This window comes from Zophobas morio, unplaced genomic scaffold (genome assembly GCF_036711695.1).
Source record: "Zophobas morio isolate AGI-343-1 ecotype UQ-CSIRO unplaced genomic scaffold, CSIRO_AGI_Zmor_V1 ptg000021l, whole genome shotgun sequence".
NCBI lineage: Eukaryota > Metazoa > Arthropoda > Insecta > Coleoptera > Tenebrionidae > Zophobas > Zophobas morio.
In genome coordinates this window covers 27,434,168-27,453,483 of record NW_026972126.1, presented here as the reverse complement: position 1 = coordinate 27,453,483, position 19,316 = coordinate 27,434,168, and the positions used below count along the sequence as shown (strand labels likewise).

The following is a 19,316-nucleotide window of genomic DNA, read 5'->3' as shown; positions in this document are numbered from 1 at the left end:
TAAAACTATTGAAAAATGGCAACTTTGGAGCTCTTTTTTGTGGTATTTCCAAGCACTTAATAAGATCCAACTTATTTCCGAGGCCTCAAATCGCAAGATTAATGTCTCCTAGGTACTTACGGGGTACTACAAGGATTTGTGTTTGGCCCCATTATTTTTGTAGTATATGTCAATGACAATGATGGAGAAATTGTACTTAAGGTTGCTTACAAATACTATACTAAGTGAAACGAAAAAGGATTTCTGATTGGTTTACTAAACATCGTTTATTATTAAATAAGGAGATGAGTCAAAAACAATAAAGGATTTTATTTTTGGTCCAAGTATACATCATTCTTATTATTACAAATATATTTTGATTTTTCGAGATAACAAGAAAGTTTCTGCCACAAAGCAAGAAGATCAATCTTTGAACTGTAATTCGTCGATGTTATGTGTCATGTTGTACTCATGCAGTCAGAATTACTGTATAATTTTCGGAATTTTAATTTTAGTTCATAATGACTCCACGATTCCTGTGTAAACACTCATATCTACACGATACAGCCATTAAACCTAGAACCCAGGAATGTGTAAATGTATTACAACGAAAATAACCGAAAACCTCGCTTTACGAACTTTTACTTTTTATAAAATCCATCACCTGATTTATTCAAGTTTAAATTAGGTGTCATAAAGGACTAAATTACCCAAATCACGGCGATCTTCCCAACTCGCCGCTATTTTTAGCCAGATTTCGAGCACCGTCCCATCAAAAAAATCCGACCCATCGAATTTGCATTGAGGTGTGGGAAATAATTTATGGATGGAAGTGAGAGAACTGAGAATGTGTACCACCTGCTTACCCACTTGCGAATTGTTTCAGTTTCTTTCACTCGGCTCTTACATTTTACCCAAATTAGCGAGAAACACTCGCATTTTGCTGTACACAGTCTTCGCACGTGCAGGTATATTTTTTCCGGTATTATTCCAGAGATTTATTGTGAATAAAAATAACATCGCAGTGATGTCACAAGAGCTGACGTTGGCCCGATAAGATTATCCTCGACTCATCGCCGTAAACAGAAAGCGCTAACGGATTTCTTTGGCGGTTGGAAAAATTAATTTCGGATCTTGGCTGGCAAACGAGAGTTCGCCTTGACCTCGCAGCGATGCATGTTTTGAATGGACTGTTTTGAATTTTTTGCCGGAGATTAACAGGCTATATTGTTTGATGACTTCATGTGACGTGAGGAGATTCGACGGCAAATTCCTACCTGGCTCAGCGAGAGCTAAAAATAAAGGTGTGCTGGACACGTGTTTGTTTCTTATTATAAATCAAGTTTTTGAATTTTTTATTAGGGGTTTAAATTTGGAATTTATGTCAGCGTTTTTGTATCACGAGGACGAGAAATAGGAAATAATCACGTTTAGAATGAATGCGATACAAATTACTAACGTTATTGGAGAAATGGAGAGGTAGGCAACCAACAATACACAACAATATTGATTAGACGGTCGGACTATAGGCAACAATTTTAACAACGTAGTGTTGGTTGCATACTATGTATTTTTCAGATTTCATTCAATATATATATTATAATTTTCCAGAATCAGGTTATTACGGTATAGATGGATACTCCTGTAGCAGAAATCTCAAATTTACCGCCATCGCCGCCGCCCCCAACCCCGTACTGTGGTCCGTACACCCGTAACCAATCACGTTGCTCGACCGCTTCAAATTTCCCCCCTCGCTGTGATAACACCCAAATGGACTCTGCCACTCCAGTACTTCCCGCCTCCACTTCTCAATCAAAAAGTCCGAATAACCCTCCAATCCACAAAGAACCACTAAAACCCCCAATTACAAAATAAATCAACATAACCTCAATTTCACTCACTCTGTTCCAGCACTATATCATGAGCCGGGAACCCCAAGACCTCGCTAGTTCGAACCTCCTTCAACATCAAAGAACAAAACCTCTTCGTCAAAGCTCGGAAAACATCGTCGTCGTAACTGCATTGCTTTAGACGCACGATTTGCAGGTACAAAAGTCTCCAATAACATTAATAATAATAAGTGTTTATTAAATTTAAATTGTATGCGTTGTACCTGTGTGAAAGCAGGTATCCGGTGTCGATTCTTGGTGCCACCATCATGTCTGCACAGAACCGGCTCATGTGGCAATTCTGGGCCAAAATTTCTAGGAGGCAGTGGTCGCTGGGTACGCCCCTGTACGACGCGCTTTTGTTGTCGACTATGTCAAGTGCGGTCCAGTTTTGGTAAATTCCTAGGTCTGGTAAGGTGGCGGTGAAGGTGGTGGGGAGTATCCAGTTGGTGGGGTCCAGAAGGTGTTCTTGCACTACGGTGGTAATTGAATTTTGGGAGTTTTTGTCGAAATGGGCTTACAAATGGGCATTTTTGGCGGCGTTGTGGGTAGTAGAGGTCCGGTTCGTTTTCGGATTTCTTGGCATTTGTTTATGAGGTGGGTTAGGTGGTGTCTAAGGGGGCCTCGAGTCCTTGGTACGGATTGTAGAAGCTGGGCTGGGGTTAAAATTGGTCTAGAGTTATTTGGGTAAAATTTGCTTGTGTCTTAGTTTTTGGTTTCTTAGATAAGTTATAAAAATTGGTTTTAGGAGTTTTATTTTTTGTACATCTTAAATTTTTGGGCAAGTACAAGAAAAACGACAAAAACAAACGAAAAATAGAGCGACAAAAAAGTAACGAAAAAAAAGGCGGAAAAATCGACAAAGAAAAGGTGAGAAAAAAGGGAGACAAAAAACGTGAGAAAAAAAAGGGGTTTGATAAAAATTACAAAAAAAAGCTAGAAAAAAATGAAAAACGTCAATTAAAAAAGAAAAAACTGCCAAAAAAATTACAAAAATGAGAACAAACAAGACAAAAAAGCAACAAAATACTATAAAAAAAGTTAAAAAATAAACAAAAAACCGACAAGAAAGGTGAAAAACGTGCCAAACAAAATGCGTTAAGAAATACAAAATAGTCAAGAAAAAGTAATCGAGAAAGTGAAAAATTCCATGATGAAAAATTGGGAAATCGGAAAACTCAAAAATGGAACCATTGAAAAATTGGAAAATCCAAAAATCGAAAAACCGAGAAATCGAAAAAATCGGAGAACTAAAAAAACCCAAACATTCAGAAATTGAAACATCAAGAGATCGAAAAATCGAGAAATCGAAAAGTGGAAAAACAGAACATCAAAAAATCAAAAAAATTAAATATCTAAAAACTGAAAAACCCAGAAATTGAAACGTTTCCAAAATTGAAATGACGAAAATTGGAAAAAAATTGAAAATCGAAAAATGTAAAATTTAAAAAAGCAAAAAATTAAAAAATCGGAAAGTATAAATATCGTAAACTCGAAAATCTACAATTTAAAAGAATGGCTAAAATTGAAAAATTCCAAAACTGAAATGATGAAGATTTGGGAAATCGAAAAATTGAAACATGAAAAATCGAAAAACCGAGAACATAAAAAAATTGAAAAATACAAAAATTCAAAAAGTTCCCAAATTTGAAATGTCGAAAAATTGAGAAATCGAAAAATGTTACAATTAAAATATCCAAAAATTGATAAATCAAAAATCCGAATAATCAACAATTTAAAAATTCGAAGAAAGAAAAATAGAAATATCGAACGAATGAAAACTCAAGATATGTATTTATTTAAAAAATTAAAAATTAAAATATGGAAAAATTGAAGATTCGAAAAGTCGAAAAACAGAAACATCAAAAAATCAAAAAAATTTAAATCTAAAAACTGAAAAACCCAGAAATTGAAAAGTTTCCAAAATTGAAATGACGAAAATTGGAAAAAAATTGAAAATCGAAAAATGTAAAATTTAAAAAAGCAAAATTGGAAAATTAAAAATCTGAAAATCCAATATTCTAAAATTCGGAAAATGAAAAATTGAAGGACCGAAAAAAATTGATAAATCAAAAATTGATAAATCAAAAATCCGAATAACCAACAATTTAAAAATTCGAAGAAAGAAAAATAGAAATATCGAACGAATGAAAACTCAAGATATGTATTTATTTAACAAATTAAAAATTAAAATATGGAAAAATTGAAGATTCGAAAAGTCGAAAAATCGAAAAACCGAGAAATTGAGAAATCGTCAATCCAAAATTTAAAAAATCGCTAAAGTTGAAGAAGAATCGAGAAATTGAAAAATTTCAAAGCTGCAATGGTGAAAGATTGGTAAATCGACAAACTGAAAAATGGAAACATTGAAAAATTGGAGAAAAAAGACCCGAAAAATTGAAAAATCGAAAAATTAAAAAAGCGAATCATCGAGAAATTGGAACATCACAGATCAAAAATTCGAGAAATCGAAAAGCCGAAGAATAGAAGGTTTATAAAAAACGACAGAAAAAAGACGCAAAAGGACAAAAAAAATGCGCTACAAAAGGTGGAAGAGACAATAAAAGGGAGACTAGAAATACGAGAATAAAAAATTCGATTTTCAATTTTTCAATTTTTCATAGTTTGGATATATTTTTTTCGTTTTTACCTTTTTTGATTTTTGACTTTTTAAAATTTTTTTATATTTCAATTTCTCATTAACTCCAGTTTTCATATATTTTTCCATTTTTTTCGATTTTACAGTTTCTAGATTATTTTCCTTTTTAAATTTTATCATTTGTCCATATTTCAATTTTACAGTTTTTCGATTTTTAACTTTACGATCTTACAAGTTTTTGATTTGCAATTTTTTTTGTTGTCAATTTAAAATTTTTGAATTTTTGATTTTTCGTTCTTGATTTTGAGTTTTTTTTATTCATTTTTGGTTTTCCAGTTTTCACTTTCTCGATTTTATTTCTCGTTCTTAAATTAATTATTTCATTTTAAAATTTTTTAAGTTTTCAGTTTCTTTGCTTTTATTTCAATTTTTCAATTTTTCGTTTACCCAATTTTCAATTTTTCGATTTGTCATCTTTTGAGTTGTCAAATTTGTCGGTTTTTCACCTTTTGAACTTATTAATTTTTCATTAATTCGGTGTTTCGTTTTCCAATTTCTCGATTTTATTCCTCGTTCTTAAAAGTGATTATTCCATTTTGAAATGATTGGAGTTTTCAGTTTCTCCTTTTTTTTTATTTCGATTTTTCAATTGTTCGTTTACCCAATTTTTAATTATTTTTAATTTTTTTGCATTGCAATTTTTCGAGATGAAAAAAAAGGCGCAAAATTTCAAAAAAAGAAACAACAAAAAGCGGCAAAAAACAGTAGAAAAATGATGAACATAATGCGTTAAAAAATACAAAAAAGTCAAGAAAAAGCAAAAAATTAAAAAAAGCGACAGGAAAAAGACCCAAAATATAAGAACTAAGAAGCAAAGAAAAAAATGAAACTAGAAAAATTTTACAATTTTTCGGCTTTTCAATTTCTAGATTGTTTTCCTTTTTAAATTGTATTATCTTTTTTATTTTTGATTTTTCGTTTTTTCAATTTTTCGATTTGTCATCTTTTGAGTTGTCAAATTTTTCAATTTGTGGGTTTTTCACGTATTGAATTTTTTAATTTTTCAATATTTCAGTGTTGCGTTTTTTCAGTTTCTAGATTTTATTTTTCGTTCTTAAATTGTAATTTCGAGGTTTCAGTTTGCAAATTTTCGGGTTGTCAGTTAAAATTTTTTCACTTTTTGGATTTTTGACTTTTAAATATGGAATATTTCAGTTTTTCGAATTTTCAAAAAATGCAAAAATAGCAGGAGTAAAAGAGTCAAAAAAAAGAGTGACAAAAAAGCCAAAAAAGTGAAAAAGGCATAAAAATGAGGTTAGAAACGCGCCAAAAAAATGATGCAATAAACAGGAGTAAAATATTAAAAAAAAAAGTAAACCAAACAACAAAAAATACCAAAAAGAAAAAAATCGATAGAAAAAAAGGCGTTAAAAGATTACAAAAAAGTAAAAAAAAACGCCAAAAAATAGGCTACAAAAAAAGTATTAAAAAAAGCAGACCATAAAACGGGACAAAAAAGGGTGGCAAAAAAAGAGTACAATAAGCGACAGAAAAAAAGTCGTAAAAAAAAATGAAACAAAACTCAAGAAAAACGTAAAAAAAATGCTAAAAATGAGGCAAAAAAGAAGAGTAAAAGGACAAAAGTAGGACTGGTAAAAAGGCGTAAGATACTACAAAAAAAAGTAAAAAAGATTACATAAAAGTAAAAAACGCCAAAGGAGCAAAACAACGCCAATAAAGCCCCAAAAGTAACAATTTAAAACAAAACATATTAATATAAGAAAAAAGGTAGAAGAGAAGTGATAAAAGCAGACCATAAAACGGGACAAAAAAGAGAACAAAAAACTTCAGAAAAAAAGGCACAAAGCATGAAAAAAGTAAAAAAAAAGACACCAATAAACAAAGAAATGGACAAAAGACCCCAGAAAATTACAAAAATGGTTAGAAGAAAGTAAAATGCAATAGTAAAAGAGATAAAAAGTGCAGGAAACGGCAAAAAATGGTTGGGTGAAAAAAGGCAATTAAAAAAGGAGACCAGAAAACGTGGCAAAAATAAGATTGGAAAAAAGGCGTAAAATATTAAAAGAACTGAAAAAAAGAAACGACAAAAAACGAATAAAAGATGAAAAAGCGACAAAAAAAAAGAATATACAAAAACTCAAAAAAAGTAAAAAAACTAAAAAAGCGCCTGGAAAAAGATCCAAAATATTGTAAAAATGGCAAGAAAAGCGACAAGAAATCAGTAAAAACGGTCAAAAAAGGCGAACAAAGGAAAAAAAGTGCTACAAAAAAGGTGGAATGAGACAATAAAGAAGGAGACAAGAAGAACCGAGAATAAAAGGTAGCACGAAAAAACGGTAAAAACGACAGGAAAAAATAAAATTTCCAAAAAAACACGTGAACAAAAATGGCAAAAAAAGCAATAATAAAAGGGAAAAAAAGCAAAAAATGTTACAAAAAAAAGCAAAAAAAGAAAAACGCCAGAAAAAAAAAATTGCACCACAAAAAGAGGTACAAAAAAAGTGCTAGAAAAACAGACCATGAGATGGGACAAACAAAAGGATAACAAAAAGAGGACAAAAAATCTACAGAAAAAAAGGCGGAAAGTATTAAAAAAAAAGTCAAAAAAACTAAACAAAAGGACAGATAAAAGACTCCGGACAATTAAAAAAAATGTTAGAAAAAGTCAACAAAAAGGCGACGAAAAAAGGGACGGAAAGAAATAGACTACCAAGAAAAGGTGATAAAAAAATGACAAAAATAATTAAAAAAAAGCCCGAAACAGGCTCTGATAAGATGGGAAAAAAGGCAATAAAAAGGAAGACCAGAAAGCCTAAAAAAAGCGTCAGAAAAAGACGTAAGAAATGAGCAAAAACAGTAAGAAACAGAATTTAAAAAACGCGAAGACAAAAAGCGACAGAAAAAATACGCAAATAAATCACAAAAAATGGCAACAAAAAATAAATAAAAGACGCCAATGAAAAGAAAAAGGCAAACAAAAATGGTGTTAAAAATTTACAAATCCAATTTTACACACATTAAAAACAACGAATCGAATCAATGAAGCGAAAAAAATCATTAAAAACCGATAAAGAACAAAAAAAATGCCAAGAAAGCGACAAAAATACAAAAAAAATGAGGAAAAAAGGAGACGGACACACAGGCGACCAAAAAGACGTAAAAAATGACCAAAACAGCTCGACAATACAGAAAAGTAAAAATAGGCACTGACAAAAAAAAGAAAAAAAAAAGTAAAATTCGCAGACTTAAATTTCACAATTTCTTTTATATAAAATAAAAAGTTCCCCACAAACTCACCTTCCGCTATCACGAACCCCAACACCCCGTCGAAATTCAAATCCCCATAAAACTCCACCCCGAAATCCGTGACCTTATTCAACCCATCCACAATCTCCCAAACCTGCCCCAGCCCCCACGGCACCACCAGCAAAACCACCAGCCCTGTCCCAAAACCCATCGCTACCGACGCTTATCAAAAAAACAATAACCCACCTAATAAACTTTATTCAAGTATCAGCACAAACAAAAACATCTGCTATACTAAAACCACTCAGACGTGAGTACTATCGTTTCGGTATTTTTAATAATATAGTTGAGATACAAACTCAACACCGCCGTCCCCAACCCAGTGGTGTGATCCGCACACCCATCCGCCCACTCGTTGGTCTCCCTCTTCCCCCTCCTCTCCACACCAACAGGAAAACACCCCGTGTCATGCTGCACCTCGAAAATCTTCTCCAGCCACGGAATTTTCAAAAAATCGGCGAACCCCTCGTACCCACACAGCAGCGTTTGCTCCAAGAACAAGTCGAAGATGTCGTCCAGGCTCATGAAGTACTCCACGCTGATGGTTTCGGTGTAGATGGTGGAGCAGACTTTCTTGATGGCGGTGGAGAGGATCTTCGGGTGCATGGTGCACTTGCGGACGCGGGCCACCTGGAGGAGGAGGAGTCTGAAACGTGGAATACGTGAGGCGGTTTCGGGAAATCAGTGCGATATGGTACTTGTGGGTGAGGATGTAGCCGGAGCCTTTTTCCAGGCTTTCTACGAACTGCTCGCATTTGGGGCTCAAGCGGCAGATGGTTTTGGGTTTGAGGTTGAGGGTGCTGTTGATGACGGAGGAGAGGCACTGGTCGGAGAAGCCTTCGCTGTAGTTCTCGTAGGTTTTCATGGAGAAGAGGGCTTCGACGCGGCTCTTCATGGCGTAGGCCATGCGGAATTCGGAGAATTTGTATTTGAGGAGTTTGGACCAGAGCTGGGGGACGACGACGTGCTTGGCGACTGTTGGAAATAAAAGGGGATGAATGTTGGTTGACACAAAGTGGAGTAGGTTCGATTTTGAATTTTCCATTTTTTGAATTTTCAGTTTTTCGGTTTTTAATTTTTCCAGTATTCAATTTTTTTATTTTCGATTTTTCAATTTTCTGTTTTCCCAAATTCTTGGGTTTTCAAATTTTTTGATTTCTAATTTTTCGATTTTTCAATTCTTCGATTTGCAAATTTTTCGAGTTGTCAATTTCTCGTTTTTTACTTTGATTTTTTACTTTTCCATTTTTCCAATTTTCCGAGTTGCCAATTTTTCATTCCTTCAATTACCTGTTCGATTTGCAATTTTACATTTATAAATTCTTGGATTTTCCTAATTTTCATTTTTTAAGTTTTTTTATATTATTTATTGTATATTTAAATTTTTCCATTTTTCAAATCACTTTTTGGAATTTTTATTTTTGATTTTTCAATTTCTCAATTTGCAATTTTAGGCGCTAACAGTTTTTCCATTTCAATTTGTAGATTTTACTATTTAAAATTTTTGAATTTTTGGATTTTTGAACTTTAATTTTAAATTTTTCCTTTTTTTATTCATTTTTAGGTTTCCAATTTTTCGACTTTTCAAATCCTAGATTTTATTTCTCGTTTTTAAATTTTTCAGATTTGAAATTTTAAATTGTCAATTTTTCGATTTTCCAGTTTCTCAATTTTTTAAATTTTTAATTTTTTATTCTCGGTATTTCAGTTTTTCATTTTTCCAATTTTTTGATTTTATAATTTCTAGATTTTATTTTTCGTTTCTAAATTTTTCCAATTTCAAATTTTCAAAGTATTTTAATTTTTCGATTTTTCGATTCTTCGATTTACAAATTTTTCGGTATTTTACTTTTGATTTTTCGCTTTTTCGTTGTCCCAATTTTTCGATTTAACAATTTTTCGCGTAGTCAATTTTTTATTCCTTCAATTATTCGATTTGCATTTTTCTATTTATCAATTCTTAGATATTCCTAATTTTCGTTTTTTATATATTTTTTTTATTTTTTATTTAATTTAAATTCTTTGACGAATTTTTAATTTTTCCATTTGCAATTTTTCGATTTTTCAGTTTTTCGAGTGTTGAGTTTCTCGATTTTTAACTTTGCGATTTCACAAGTTTTTGATTTGCAGTTTTTCTTGTTGTTTTTTCTGTTTTCCAACTTGAATTTTTGAAATTTTCGTTTTTTGATGCATTTTTCGTTTTCCAGTTTTCAATTTCTAGATTTATTTCTCGTTTTTAAATTTTTCAGATTTCAAATTTTTATTTTTCAAGTTTTTTGATTTTTAAATTTTCGATTTGAAATTTTAAGATGTCAATTTTTCGATTATTCAGTTTCTGATTTTTTTATGTTCAATTTTTTAAGGTCGATTTTTAGTTTTTCGTTTTTCCAATTTTCGATCTTTCAGTTTCTAGATTTTAATTTTCGTTTATAAATTTTTCGATTTTTCAGTTTTTTGAGTTTTCAGTTTCTCAATTTTTAAATTTTCGATATTGCAAGTTTTAGATCAATTTTTCATATTGTTAATTTAAAATTTTAGAATTTTTCGGTTTTTCAACTTTCGAATTTTTGTATTTTTTTGTTTATTCAGTTTATTTTCCAATTTTTCGATGTTTCAATTCTTATTTTTTTTATTTTGTTTTTTTCTAAGTTCATTGATAATTTTTATTTTGTTTATAAATTCTTCCTTTTTTCACAAATCAGTTTTTCGATTTTTTATTTTCGATTTTTCATTTCTTCGATATGCAATTTTTCAAGTTGTCAATTTTTTGTTTTTCAGTTTCTCGATTTTTAATTTCGATTTTTCAATTTTTCGTTTTTTTTTTGTTTTCAAATTTTTAATTTTTCGATCTTTGAATTCCTTGAAAATTTTCGTTTTTTAAGTTTTTCGATTTTTTTAGTTCAGTTTTTCGATATTTTATTTTCAGTTTTCCAATTTTTCGATTTCCAGTTTTTCGTGTTATCAATTTAAATTTTTTGAATTTTTTCGATTTTTCAACTTGAATTTTTGAATTTTTCCTTTTTTATTCATTTTTCGTTTCCATCTTTAAAGTTTTTCAGATTTAAAATTTTGAAGTATTTTGATTTTTAATTTTTCGTCTTTTCAATTTTTCAGTTTGCAATTTCAGATTTTTGAATTTTCAGTTTCTCAGTTTTTCTATTTTCAATAGTTTATTCTAGATTTTTCAGTTTTTCGATTTGCAATTTTTCGATTTTACAATTTCCTATCTTTCAGTTTCTAGATTTTATTTCTCGTTTAAAAATTTTGCGATTTTTCAGTGTTTCCAGTTTTCGGTTTCTCGATTTTTAACTTTACGATTTTAGAAGTTTTTGATTTGCAATTGTCAATTTGAAATTTTAAAATTTTTCAATTATGGAAAATTTTCCTTTTTTATTCATTTTTCGTTTTCCAAGTTTCAATTTCTAGGTTTTTGTTTCCCGTTTTTAAATATTTCCAATGTTAAATTTTTAAATTTTTAAGTTTTTTTGATTTCTAATGGTTCGATTTTAAATTCTAAGATGTCAATTTTCCGATTTTTCAGTTTCCCAAATTTTTATTTTCAATTGTTTATTTTCAATTTTTCAGTTTTTCGTTTTTCCATTTTTTCGATTTGAAATTTTTCGATTTTACAAGTCTTTGGTTTGCATTTTTTGGTCAAATTTAATTTTTTTGTATTTCATGTTTTTTTTTAGTTCATTTTTCAATTTTTTGACTTTTCAATTCCTAGATTTTGTTTTTAATTTTTATATTATTTACCTTTAAAATTTCAATTAATTAAAAGTTTTCGATTTTTTTTATATTTGGATTTTTCATTTCTTCGATTTGAAAATTTTTCGGCTTTTTATTTTCGCGTTTTTCATTTTTCGTTTTTCATTTGTAATTTTTCAGTTCTTGGATGTTTTTGATTTTGGTTTTTTAAGTTTTTTACTAATTTTTATTTTCTGTTTATAAATTCTTCTTTTTTCACAAATTAGTTTACAATTTTTTATTTTCGATTTTTCATTTATTCGAAATGCAATTTTTCACTTCAATTTTTTTTTATTTCGGTTTTTCAATTTTTCGATTTTTCATTACCTGGATATTTTTGTTTCGTTTTTTAAGTTTTTCGAATTTTTTAATTTCTATATTTTTCGATTTTTCGATTTTTTGACATCAGTTTTTCCGTGTTTTATTTCCATTTTTAAATTTTTCGAGTTTTCAATTTCTCAATTTTCAATTTTTTTATCTTTCAATTATTCTATTTTTCAGGTTCCCGATTTTCAATTATCGAGTTTTCGGTTTCTCAGTTTTCAATTTTTTGATTTTTTAATTTCCAAGTTTAATTTTTCGTTCTTAAATTTTCCGAGTTGTCAATTTCGATTTTTAATTTTTGACTTTTCAATTCTTCGATGAGCAATTTTTCAAGTTCTCAATTTTTTTATTTTTTAGTTTCTCGATTTTTAATTTTGATTTTTCAATTTTTTCTTTTTATAATTTTCAACTTTTCAATTTTTAGATTTTTACTTGTTAGGTTTTTCAATTTTTTGAGTTCAGTTTTTCGGTTTTTTACTTTCCATTTTTCAATTTCTCGATTTACACTTTTTTGAGCTGTTAATTTTCCAATTTTTCAATTTCTTTAATTTAAACTTTCGGTTTTTCAATTTTTCGATCTAGAATTTTTCAAATTGTCAGTTCCAGTTTTTCAATTTTTCAACTTTTATATTTTTAAATTTTCGATTTTTCAATTTTTGGGGCTTAAATTTTTCGTTTTCCAAATTTTCGAATTTTCAGTTTGTTAGTTTTCGATTTTTCTATTTCTAGATTTAATTTTTCGATTCTTTAATTCTTCAATTTTTCATTTATTCGATTTTCCAATGTTTAGAGATACTTTTATGTCCATTTTTTCAATTTTTCGTTTCTTCAATCAACTCTTCAAAATTTCGATTTCCCAATTTTTTGATTTTTCAATTTTTTGATCTACGGTTTCGAGATGCCAATTTTCCAATTTTTGAGTTTCTTTTGACTGTTGGTTTTTCAATTTTTGGATTTTCATTTTTTCGAATTGTCAGTTTCAGTTTTTGAGTTCTTCAGCTTTGATATTTTTAAATTTTCGATTCTCCAATTTTTCGATTTATCAGATTCTCATTTTCCAATGTTTCGATTTTTCAATATTTCCGGCTTTCATTTTTTCATTTTCCAATTTTTTGGATTTTCCAGGTTCTCGATTTTCAATTTTTCGAGTTTTCAGTTTCTGTTTTCGATTTTTCCAATTTTTCTAGTTCTAGATTTAATTTTTAGTTCTTAAATTTTTCGATTCTTTAATTCTTTAGAGACTCGATTTTTTAATTTTCAATTTTTCAATTTTCAGATTTTTATTTTTTAGATTTTTCGCTTTTTTGACTTCATTTATTCGGTGTTTTATTTTCCATTTTTCAACTTTTCAATTTTTCAGTTTTCGAGTTTTCAGTTTCCAATTTCCAATTTTTTTATTTTTCAATTTTTCGAGTTTTCGGTTTCTCAGTTTTCAATTTTTTGATTTTTCAATTACCACGTTTAATTTTTCGTTGAGCAATTTTTCAAGTTCCCAATTTTTTATTTTTTAGTTTCTCGATTTTTAATTTTGATTTTTCGATTTTTCCTTTTTTTAATCTTCGATTTTTCAATTTTTAAATTTTTATGTTCTAGATTTTTCAATTTTTTGAGTTCAGTTTTTCGGTGTTTTATTTTCCATTTTTCAATTTCTAGATTTACAGTTTTTCGAGCTGTTAATTTTCCAATTTTTCAGTTTCTTAAATTTTAACTTTCGGTTTTTCAATTTTTCAATCCTCAATTTTTCGAACTGTCAGTTTCAGTTTTACAGTTTTTCAACTTTTATATTTTTAAATTTTCGATTTTTCCATTTTTTGGGATTTCAGTTTTTCATTTGCCAATTTTTCGAATTTTCAGTTTGTTAGTTTTCGATTTTTCTATTTCTAGATTTAATTTTTCGATTCTTTAATTCTTCAAGTTGTCATTTCTGCAGTTATTCGATTTTCCAATTTTTAAAGATATTTTTATTTTCAATTTTTCAATATTTCGTTTCTTCAATTATTCGATCTTTCATTTTAAAATTTTTCAAGTTTTCAGTTATTTGATTTTTAATTTTTCAACTTTTAAAAATTTCGATTTCCTCATTTTCCGATTTTTCAATTTTTTGATTTACAGTACCTCGATTTTTCAGTTTTTAGATTAAATTTTTCGATTTTTCAATTTTCTGAACATTCGGAAAATTAAAAAAAATCAGTTTTTAATTTTCATGTTACAATTTTTCGATTTACAATTTTTAATTATTTCAATTTGCAAATTTTCGAGTTTTTAATTTTTAATTTTCTCGAATTTTTAGTTTTTTAATTTTTCAACAAAAATAAAAAGTCTATTCAAATTAAAATTTTTTGGAAATTTGCAATTTTTCGTGTTGTCAATTTAAAATTTTTGAATTTTTCAACTTGAATTTTTGAAATTTTTCGTTTTTCAGGTTTCAATTTCTAGATTTTATTTCTCGCTTTTAAATTTTTCAGATTTCAAATTTTTAAATTTTCAAATTTTTTGATTTTTGATATGCGATTTGAAATTTTAAGATGTCAATTTTCGATTTTTCAGTTTCCCAATTTTTTATTACAAATTTTTTATTCTCGGTTTTTGAGTTTTTTTATTTTTCTCTAATTAAATTTCTATGTATTTTACGGCTTTTGAATTTTTCTGTTTTTTCAGTTTCTAGATTTTATTTTTCATTTTTAAATTATTTAGATTTAAAATTTTAAGATTTCAATGTTTTTATTTTTATTTTTTATTGTTCCATTTTTCATTTCTTCGATTTACAAATTTTTCGAATGGTCAATCTTTCGGTTTTTTATTTTCGGTTTTTTAATTTTTCGATTTTTCAGTTTTCGAGTTTTCAGTTTCCCAATTTCCAATTTTTTTATTTTTCAATTATTTGATTGTTCAGGTTCCCGATTTTCAATTTTCGAGTTTTCAGTTTCCCAATTTCCAATTTTTTAATTTTTTAATTTTTCGAGTTTTCGGTTCCTCAGTTTTCAATTTTTTGATTTTTCAATTTCTAAGTTTAATTTTTCGTTCTTAAATTTTCCGAGTTGTCAATTTCGATTTTTAATTTTTGAGTTTTCAATTTTTCGATGAGCAATTTTTCAAGTTCCCAATTTTTTTATTTTTTACTTTCGCGATTTTGAATTTTGATTTTTCGATTTTTTCCTTTTTTAATTTTCAATTTTTTAATTTTTAGATTTTTATTTTTTAGATTTTTCAATTTTTTGAGTTCAGTTTTTCGGTGTTTTACTTGCCATTTTTCAATTTCTCGATTTACAGTTTTTCGAGCTGTTAATTTTTCAATTTTTCGATTTAGAATTTTTCGAATTGTCAGTTCCAGTTTTTCAATTTTTCAACCTTTATTTTTTTAAATATTCTATTTTTCAATTTTTCGATTTACAGTTTTTCGAGCTGTTCATTTTCCAATTTTTCAGTTTCGCTAATTTCAACTTTCGGTTTTTAAATTTATCGATCTGCAATTTTTCGAATTGTCAGTTTTATATTTTTAAATTTTCGATTTTTCAACTTTTTGGGTTTTAATTTTTTCGTTTTCCAAATTTTCGAATTTTCAGTTTGTTACTTTTCGATTTTTCTATTTCTACATTTAATTTTTCGATTCTTTAATTCTTCAATTTTTCATTTCTGCAGTTATTCGATTTTCCATTTTTTCAATTTTTCGTTCTCAATCAACTTTTCAAAATTTCGATTTCCCAATTTTTCGATTTTTCAATGTTTTGATCTACGGTTTCGAGCTGCAGTTTTTGAGTTTCTCGAACTTTAACTGTTGGTTTTTCAATTTTTCGATTTGTATTTTTTCGAATTGTCAGTTTCAGTTTTTGAGTTGTTCAGCTTTTATATTTAAATTTTCGATTCTCCAATTTTTCCATTTTTCAATATTTCGGGCTTTCATTTTTTCATTTACCAATTTTTTGGAATTTTAGGTTCTCGATTTTCAATTTTTCGAGTTTTCAGTTTCTCAGTTTTCGATTTTTCCAATTTTTCTATTTCTAGATTTAATTTTTAGTTCTTAAATTTTTCGATTCTTTAATTATTTAGAGACTCGATTTTTTAATCCGATTTTTCAATTTCTAGTTTTTTAATTCTTCAATTTTAGAAATTTAGATTTCTCAGTTGCGCGATTTTTATTTTCGGTTTTTACAATTTTTGTTTCCTCAGTTATTGTTTGCAAATTCTTGATTTTCCGATTTCTGAAGATTTTTTATTTTTCATTTTAAAATGTTTCAAATCTCTAGTTTTTTGATTTTTAATTTTTCGATTTTTCAAAATTTTGATATCGCAATTTTTCGATTTTTAATGTTTCGATTTTTCAGTTTCTCAATTTTTCGTATCTCTGCGTTTTACAATTTTTCGATTTTACAGTACCTCGATTTTTCAATTTCTAGATTAAATTTTTCGAATTTTAATTTTTTGAACATTCGGAAAATGAAAAAAAAACAGTTTTTTTTAATTGTATCAATTTGCAAATTTTCGAGTTTTTGATTTTTAATTTTCTCGAAGAATTGTATTTCGAAGAAATGAAAAATCGAAAATAAAAAATCGAAAAACTAATTTGTGAAAAAAGGAAGAATTTATAAACAGAAAATAAAAATTAGTAAAAAACTTAGAAAACGAAAATTACAAACATTTAAGAATTGAAAAATTACAAATTGAATAATTGAAAAACTAAAAATTGAAAAACCGAAAATAAAAAACCGAAAAATTGACCATTCGAAAAATTTGCAAATCGAAGAAATGAAAAATGGAAAATTAAAAATAAAAAAATGAAATCTTAACATTTTAAATCTAAATAAGTTATAAATGAAAAATAAAATCTAGAAATTGAAAAATCAAAAAATTGAAAAATGAACTAAAAAAACAGAAAAATTCAAAAGTCGTAAAATACAAAAAATTTAATTAGACCAAAAATTCGTAATGTCGAAAAATTAAAAATCGAATAACTGAAAAACCAAAAAATTAAAAACCCGAGAATAAAAAATTTTAAATAAAAAATTGGGAAACTGAAAAATCGAAAAATTGACATCTTAAAATTTCAAAACGCGTATCAAAAATCAAAAAACTTGCAAATTTAAAAATTTGAAATCTGAAAAATTTAAAAGCGAGAAATAAAATCTAGAAATTGAAACCGGGAAAACGAAAAATTTCAAAAATTCAAACATTTTAAATTGACAACACAAAAAATTACAAATCAAAAAATTTTAAAATCGCAAAGTTAAAAATGGAGAAACCGAAAACTCGAAAAACTGAAAAATCGTAAAATTTTTAAACGAGAAATAAAATCTAGAAACTGAGAAAGTGAAAAATTGTAAAACCGAAAAATTATAAATGGAAGAACTGAAAATTCCACAAATTAGAAATCGAAAAACTGCCAATTGAAAAATCGAAAATAAAACACCGAAAAACTTAAGTTAAAAAATTGAAAAATCGAAAAATAAAAAATAAAAAAACTTGAAAAGTAAAAAAAGAAAAACAAAATCTAATAATTGAAAACACAAAAAATTGGAAAATGAACTGAAAAAACTGTATGCAATACCGAAAAACTAAAAATCGAGAACCTGAAAAATCAAAAAAGAGAAAAATCGAAAATTGTAAAACCGAAAAAATGGAAAAACGAAACACTGAAAAATCGAGAATAAAAAATTGAAAATAGAACAAATAGAACAAACAGTTTTTTTTAATTGTTTCAATTTGCAAATTTTCGTGTTTTTAATTTTTAATTTTCTCGAATTTTTAGTTTTTTAATTTTTCAACAAAAATAAAAAGTCTATTCGAATTAAAATTTTTCCGGTATTTTTGACGTTTTCGAAAAATCGAAAATTTAAAACCTTGACAAAACCAAAATTCAAAAATCGGAAACTTGAAAAATTTAAATTACAATCGAAAAATTGGAAAATAAAAATCGAAAAACTGATAAGTTGATATATGGAGAGTCGAAAAATTGAAAAAAAAAAATCAAAAATGAAAAATTCATAGATCGCACTACTTAAATTACATATTCAGTTAATTAGCACAAAATAAAGCTTCTAATTTGTCCCTACGAAGACACCCTCGACTTACAATAATTCCAGTACGTCTGCTTCTGCATCAGAGGCACCGTCTTGGCGTAGATCTCCCTCGTCTTTGCCTTCATTGCCCTCGCCCGCTCCTGGTACGGCCCTGGATACCCCACCGTGTCATCCAGAATCGCTATAAAAAAAGCAATGTATTTCTCCCAGTCAATTCCGGCGTTTACCTCCAGCCAAAACCACCCCGAACAAACAGTCCACGTTGATCTTATCATGGTGCTCCGAGACGTACTCCAGACTCTTCCCCAACCTGTCAAGAATCTTATTGATGACACTTTCCGGTGAGAATTTTGACAGGGCCGGGACCCACAGCACAAGTGTCACAAAATAAAACCGTTTCCACATCACTGCAAACAATCCGCAGGTACCAGCACCTCTTATAGCTTTTGCCGGGAAAAATCGGCGGCAGTGGCGGCTCGTGACGCGTGGGCGGCGGCTTGATTGAATTAGAGGAGTGTGCTGGTGGACCAGCGGCGGGTTTCGCTTTTGCCACTAATACTTTCAACACATTATAATTTTTTTGTGTAACAAAACACTAAAATTGCATAAGTGTTAGGTCGTTGACGAACAACAAGAAGAACAACTGCTTCAGTACAAACCCCTGAGAAACCTCGATTTTAACCCACCGACGATTAAAATTAATACCGGAAAAACTAAATTGGTGATTATTTGGCGAGTTTAAATGTTTCAATCTATGTGGGACGGTCCGTTTTATTGGCTTCTTGAGTGGCTGTGTAGGGGAAAAACGGGGACGGCTATGGAGGCGCGCCCGAGGAGCTGCTTAGTATTCATAACATTTGCGGTGTTGATGAAGCCATAAGTCTTTATTAAGATGGGATGAAACCTGATGAAAACAATTCTGATCCTGACGACGGGTTAATTAAGGCAATGAGAGGGCCGGATGGGGAAATGCGAACGTCTTGGGGCTTGCGAAGGGTTAATGCGATAAGAGGGAGGGATGATTAAATCTATTATTCAATTCGCCGCTCCTTTAAGATTAATTACTTTCTTTAAAATGCTCTTAAATCAAGTTTGCGGTGATAAATCAAATTTGGCGCACTGCGCATGCGCCGTTTCACATTTCGTCTGTTTTATTTGAATTTTTATTTTATCATTCAAAGGGACTGCGGTCCCGTTCTGACCGCGCTCAGCAGGAGTAACTCAATAACAGTAACAAATCCTTTTTACTTTTATTGAATGCATTTTTGTATTTATTTCCGTCACACAATTTCGTCTATAAATTATGTCCCCCGTTTCAAAAGGTCACGAGTCGCCACTGATAAAATGCACAAATTAAAAAGATATATTGCACGGCTACGACTATCTGATTTACAATGTCATTACGAGATGACATTCATCTTTAATTAAAAACCAATT

General features: G+C 28.7%; 3 protein-coding genes across 4 annotated transcripts in view; all 3 read right to left on the bottom strand.

Moving 5' to 3' along the window:
* Positions 1-840, bottom strand: part of LOC135132358 (phospholipase A1-like) — a 32,086-nt gene extending 31,246 nt beyond the window's left edge. Inside the window, exon 1 of the mRNA XM_064060431.1 lies at positions 690-840. The gene's annotated coding sequence lies outside the window, so the exon portion shown is untranslated. The remainder of the gene's footprint in view (positions 1-689) is intronic.
* Positions 295-7,986, bottom strand: LOC135132357 (UPF0764 protein C16orf89 homolog). 2 transcript variants are annotated; one of them, XR_010281011.1, is made up of 6 exons: positions 7,786-7,986; positions 2,390-2,524; positions 2,093-2,342; positions 1,881-2,035; positions 605-1,830; positions 295-555 (listed from the first exon to the last, which is right to left on the bottom strand). XR_010281011.1 is itself a non-coding variant. In XM_064060430.1 (5 exons), exons 1-5 carry the CDS (start codon positions 7,943-7,945, stop codon positions 1,601-1,603), a joined length of 930 nt encoding a protein of 309 aa, XP_063916500.1. In that variant the 5' UTR covers positions 7,946-7,986; the 3' UTR covers positions 295-1,600. The 2 variants fall into 2 exon arrangements, 1 of the variants encoding a protein (XP_063916500.1); XM_064060430.1 differs by having other exon boundaries at positions 295-1,830.
* On the bottom strand, positions 7,977-18,350 carry LOC135132356 (UPF0764 protein C16orf89 homolog). Its single transcript, XM_064060429.1, has 4 exons — positions 18,107-18,350; positions 17,932-18,060; positions 8,493-8,769; positions 7,977-8,440 (listed from the first exon to the last, which is right to left on the bottom strand). The coding sequence occupies exons 1-4, from the start codon at positions 18,282-18,284 to the stop codon at positions 8,029-8,031; spliced, it is 996 nt and encodes a 331-aa protein (XP_063916499.1). The 5' UTR covers positions 18,285-18,350; the 3' UTR covers positions 7,977-8,028.
* Between the last annotated feature and the right edge of the window lie 966 nt (positions 18,351-19,316).

Excerpts from the sequence above, each read along its gene's own strand:
- LOC135132357 (XM_064060430.1), bottom strand. The coding sequence starts at position 7,945 with ATGGGTTTTGGGACAGGGCTGGTGGTTTTGCTGGTGGTGCCGTGGGGG. Across the intron at positions 2,525-7,785 it reads GGGGTTCGTGATAGCGGAAG|CCCAGCTTCTACAATCCGTA; the intron begins GTGAGTTTGTGG and ends TTTTAACCCCAG. Across the intron at positions 1,831-1,880 it reads TGATATAGTGCTGGAACAGA|TGGTTCTTTGTGGATTGGAG; the intron begins GTGAGTGAAATT and ends TGGGGGTTTTAG.
- LOC135132356 (XM_064060429.1), bottom strand. The coding sequence starts at position 18,284 with ATGTGGAAACGGTTTTATTTTGTGACACTTGTGCTGTGGGTCCCGGCC. Across the intron at positions 8,770-17,931 it reads GCAGACGTACTGGAATTATT|TCGCCAAGCACGTCGTCGTC; the intron begins GTAAGTCGAGGG and ends TATTTCCAACAG. Across the intron at positions 8,441-8,492 it reads GGCTACATCCTCACCCACAA|ACTCCTCCTCCTCCAGGTGG; the intron begins GTACCATATCGC and ends TCCACGTTTCAG.